This window comes from Uranotaenia lowii, chromosome 3 (assembly GCF_029784155.1).
Source record: "Uranotaenia lowii strain MFRU-FL chromosome 3, ASM2978415v1, whole genome shotgun sequence".
Taxonomy (NCBI): Eukaryota; Metazoa; Arthropoda; class Insecta; order Diptera; family Culicidae; genus Uranotaenia; species Uranotaenia lowii.
Genome location: NC_073693.1, coordinates 98,358,745 through 98,362,166, shown reverse-complemented (window position 1 = coordinate 98,362,166; position 3,422 = coordinate 98,358,745). Strand labels below are relative to the sequence as shown.

Genomic DNA, 3,422 nt, shown 5'->3' with positions numbered 1-3,422 from the left:
CTTTCTGCGGCGAAGAAAGTGGACAAGGTGGCTTAACAAAATCTGATGGCAGGGGTTAAGCGTAAGGCCCGGCAATTCGGATTTGGAAAAGTGGAAGCCTAACTGGATATGTTTCCTAAATTTTATACTAATTAAACTTGAAAAAGAAATTTAATATGAATTTTTAAATAAACGATTTCACCGATTTACGCGCGTTGTCCCTTGACCAAATTTTGACCGTATCTTTAAGTTCTATTCTTGTTCTATACTTTTCTTGTTATTTTCCTTCCGTTCCATTTTGTTCAGCACTATTCAGATAGAGATATCTTTTCCAGTAATTTGACTTGAGAAAAACCTTATTCGTCATTGAATCTTCTTCCAATTAATTTAGAAATGATAAAAAGTTGAGAATATCGACAAATAGATTGAAAAACCAAAAAATATGTTTGCCAGACGATGAACTTGAAAATAAGAGAGAATCGTCTAAAACAAAAGTCAACCGAATAAATTTTGCCGTTTCTTGTTACACCGAGAAGGGTAAATGCTTTTCACTCAGCCAACAACACAGCGGTTTCCGTGAAGTGGGAGTCTAATAAGGTTGTGATTTTTATGCTTCAGCTCTCCGTCAGTTTGTGTCAAAAACTTGTTAGGTGGTATTCAATTGGTGAAGGAAAATGTTTTAACCTCCAGCCAGATGTTGCTGTTTTTGAATATAGAAGCTTAATTTTCTTTATGTTTTCATTGAAAGGTATGGGATAAATTGGATGTACAATGGTTAATTGGTTTTATAGTATGTATTTATATTCTTGCAGCTTTGAACACAAATACTCAATGTCTCTTGAATACTTTATTTATTCTTGAATATTATATTCTAAACTTCCGGTATTTGTTGATAGCTGGCAAATTGCTTTTGACGTATTCGAAACGTCACGAGCTAAGCATGCTATATTAGACTGAGTCGATTTTGGGTCATGTTTGAATTTCTCAAACCCTGGGATATTAGAAGCTTCGATTTGGTCTAAAACTCATCCATGATTTTTTGCAGAATTTTTAAGTAACGTTAACATGAGTAAATTTAAACTTTTAGGTTTGTATGGGAAAATTGAATATTTTGTACTGAAAAATCAACAACATTTTTGTTTCTTCTGTGGAACCGAGCCTGCCAATGGTTTTAGTACTAATTTATAAATTTCTTACAGGAATTTTACCGCTGAACAACTTTGTCGAATATCATAACTTCGTATCTTTTTAGACAAAAAAGTTATTAGCTCTTTAACAGGTGTATGTCTTTTGGCATTGATAAACAAGGAATTCAATTGACACCACTGCTGGGTGCCTAGCGAAGTATTGCAAGACCACTTTTCATGCCATAATTCGTGGGGCACAAGCAGTGGTGTCAATTGAATTCATGGTTTATAAATACAAAAAGACATACACCTGTTAAACAGCTAATAATTATTTTGTCTAAAAAGATACGAAGTTAAGATATTCGACAAAGTTGTTCAGCGGAAAATTTCCTTGAAGGAATTTATAATAAGTACTAAGACAATTGGCAGGCTCGGTTCCACAGAAGAAACAAAAATAATGTTGATTTTTCAGTACAAAATATTCAATTTTCCCATACAAACCTAAAAGTTCAAATTTACTCATGTAAACGTTACTTAAAAATTCTGCAAAAAATCATGGATGAGTTTTTGGCCAAAAGGAAGCTTTTGAGACCCCAGGGTTTGAGAAATTCAAAAATGACCCCAAATCGACTCAGTCTAATGCTATATAGCAAAAAAGCAATTAATCAAACCGTAAAATAAAATAAATAAAAACAGGGGGTGTGATATTTATTCAAGGAATCATCTGGAATAGGATTATATCCTATCGAATTGAGTAAAGAAAAGTGAAATCTTCAACTTGACATTTCCGTGCGTTTATATTTCGAAAGTTCACCGAACAGCAGGTAGGTAATCACAGATATTCGATTTCACCAGAAATGAAGTGGAAATCACTTTACCAGGATTGGGTCGTATTCCAGGGAATAGGCCACCGGACCATGGACGTCCGGCAGGAAGTCCCCATAATAATGGTGGTCGTAGACGAGCGCCTCGGCGGAAACGGGATGGTGATAGAAGTCGTCGTGAAGAAGATGGTCATGGTGCACATCCGTGTCTAGAACGTAAGCAACGGAACCATCCTGGGCGAGCACCGCTTCCGATCCAATACTTTTGTACGCAGCAGCAGCAGCAATCAGGCCCGGTTTCGGAGCTGGCTTGGCCGCAACCAAGGCAACGGATACGGCAACGATGGAAATCAGGCGAATCTTTTGAGAAGGGCACGTAACGATATCATTAGTAAAATAGACAAACTTGAAAAACAACGTTTATTATGCTAAATTGAACACTCAACAAAATCAACCACCGCTCACCGGTACTTACAATGCTGTTCATCATGTTTGTGTGCTGATTTATGACTGTTGACTCTCCACTACAAAACGGTCTGTTGAATGACAAACACTGATAACGAATGATAAAGTTAGCTCCCGAAGATGAACTTTTTATATCATCCCCCATCATAAGCCGTAACTCAAGTGCCATTAATTAGATTATCAAAACTTGTACCTGAATCCCAAATAAATAAAATAGAAAAAAAAACACTCGCTCAAAAATAATATCATAAGCACAAAGAAGCATCAACGTGTTGTCGTCGCGCCGATAAACGGAAATGAATTCCTAGCACGTGCTTCCCGTTTGCCGGTTCCATTCCATGTCAGTCATCAAAAGATGTCCATGCTAGGCTTCTTGCGGATGGACACAGGCCGGTATCTAAGGAATGCGTTTGTGGATTTTATGTTTCAATGTCTTTCCGGGCGGATTGACCTATCTCGGCCAGGGTGCGGTGCTGTGGTGGGAGACATGTCTGCCTGCCTGCTTCTAACGGCGCATTTGCAAGCTGATGTGATTCCTTGACGAATGGAAGTTTGTTTGGGTTTTTTTTTCTATTCAACTTTATTGTTGCTCTATGCTGAAAATCAAAACACATTATAAATTCTTTTAAATAAAAGATCATTTTTATAGAAACCATAATTGGTAAATATACACACTTGGTTTTCAAATATTCCGCTCGGGATCCTCTGAATCACAGGAAAACAGCTCAAAATGACACTTGAACTTGAACTGTTACAAACAAGAGGTTTTGGTTAGATTCAGGATATCGATTCCCCGTAATATGTTACTAACGAAAACTGTCACTCTCATGTGTTTGTTTTGGAGCATTAATCCCAATGTGGTACAAAGAAGGTGATGAAGAAACATGCACACTATTACAGAACTCGTCATTCAAAAAGTAAAAAGGTAAACAAAGCCTACGTCACTTGCCAGGATGTTTATGTATCCTAGGTGTGAATCGTAAACAGTAGTTGGCAATGGTTTTTTTTTCTCTAGTTTTCCCTGGTA

The 3,422-nt window shown here is 37.1% G+C and overlaps 1 protein-coding gene across 1 annotated transcript; it reads right to left on the bottom strand.

The window, feature by feature from the left end:
* Positions 1 to 1,902: 1,902 nt before the first annotated feature.
* Positions 1,903 to 3,199, bottom strand: LOC129758119 (uncharacterized). Its single transcript, XM_055755568.1, has 3 exons — positions 3,071 to 3,199; positions 2,406 to 2,991; positions 1,903 to 2,290 (listed from the first exon to the last, which is right to left on the bottom strand). Exons 2-3 carry the CDS (start codon positions 2,562 to 2,564, stop codon positions 1,976 to 1,978), a joined length of 474 nt encoding a protein of 157 aa, XP_055611543.1. The 5' UTR covers positions 2,565 to 2,991; positions 3,071 to 3,199; the 3' UTR covers positions 1,903 to 1,975.
* Positions 3,200 to 3,422: the final 223 nt, after the last annotated feature.